This window comes from Lotus japonicus, chromosome 3 (assembly GCF_012489685.1).
Source record: "Lotus japonicus ecotype B-129 chromosome 3, LjGifu_v1.2".
Classification (NCBI taxonomy): domain Eukaryota; kingdom Viridiplantae; phylum Streptophyta; class Magnoliopsida; order Fabales; family Fabaceae; genus Lotus; species Lotus japonicus.
In genome coordinates this window covers 56,624,077-56,624,927 of record NC_080043.1, presented here as the reverse complement: position 1 = coordinate 56,624,927, position 851 = coordinate 56,624,077, and the positions used below count along the sequence as shown (strand labels likewise).

At 48.6% G+C, this 851-nt stretch overlaps 1 protein-coding gene across 1 annotated transcript; it reads right to left on the bottom strand.

Moving 5' to 3' along the window:
* Positions 1-217: 217 nt before the first annotated feature.
* Positions 218-604, bottom strand: LOC130744357 (uncharacterized). Its single transcript, XM_057596549.1, has one exon. It carries the CDS (start codon positions 602-604, stop codon positions 218-220), a length of 387 nt encoding a protein of 128 aa, XP_057452532.1.
* Positions 605-851: the final 247 nt, after the last annotated feature.

Sequence of the window (851 nt, the reverse complement as noted above, 5' to 3'; positions counted from 1 at the left end):
ACGTTGCTCTAAAGCGAAATTAGCCTATTCTGGACACGCTTGCCATAAGGCGGGTGTGCAGACGACTCGCTCTAATTCCTAAAATGACTACGCAACATTCCTCAAGCAATTCCTGAACTTTCTTCTTCATTAATCTTTCTCAAATATCAAACTCCTGTCACGCTTACACTGATTCTACGCGTGAGTCGGAAATTAGCTTGTTCTGAAAATCCAGGTCTTACACATACTTTGCCGCAGCTCGCTGTTTCATTGCTGCATTTCTGATGCGAGCCTCGTCGTGTGTTTCTGACAACAAATCTAACTCTACCGCCATGTTGGCAGAGTTCTCGCCTTCAAACCGCGGCGCTGTTTGCCACGAGCTGTTGTCTATTTCTACGGGCAACATGGCGTCCGCCCTGTATGCCATCCTGATTGGAGTTTCCCCAGTGGTTGAGTGCTGCGTTGTATTGTAGGACCAGATTACAACTGGGAGTTCATCCAACCAGGCTCCCTTTGCCTCCGAGAGCCGGCGCTTCAATCCCCGTAAAATTACCTTGTTCGCCGACTCCGCTTGCCCGTTAGTTTGGGGATGTTCTACTGAAGGGAATCTTCTTTGGATACCCATCTCTTCATAGAATTCTCTTGTTTGGTTACTTGCAAACTGCGTCTCGTTATCTGAAACGATCGCCCTCGGTACCCCAAATCGGCATACAATTCTTTTCCAGTAAAAACCTACGATCTTGGCTGTTGTAATGCTTGCGAGGGGCTCTGCTTCCACCCATTTGGTGAAGTAATCCACCGCTACGAGGATGAACTTCATTTGTGACCTGGTGGTGGGGAAAGGCCCAACGAGGTCAACTCCCCACATGGCG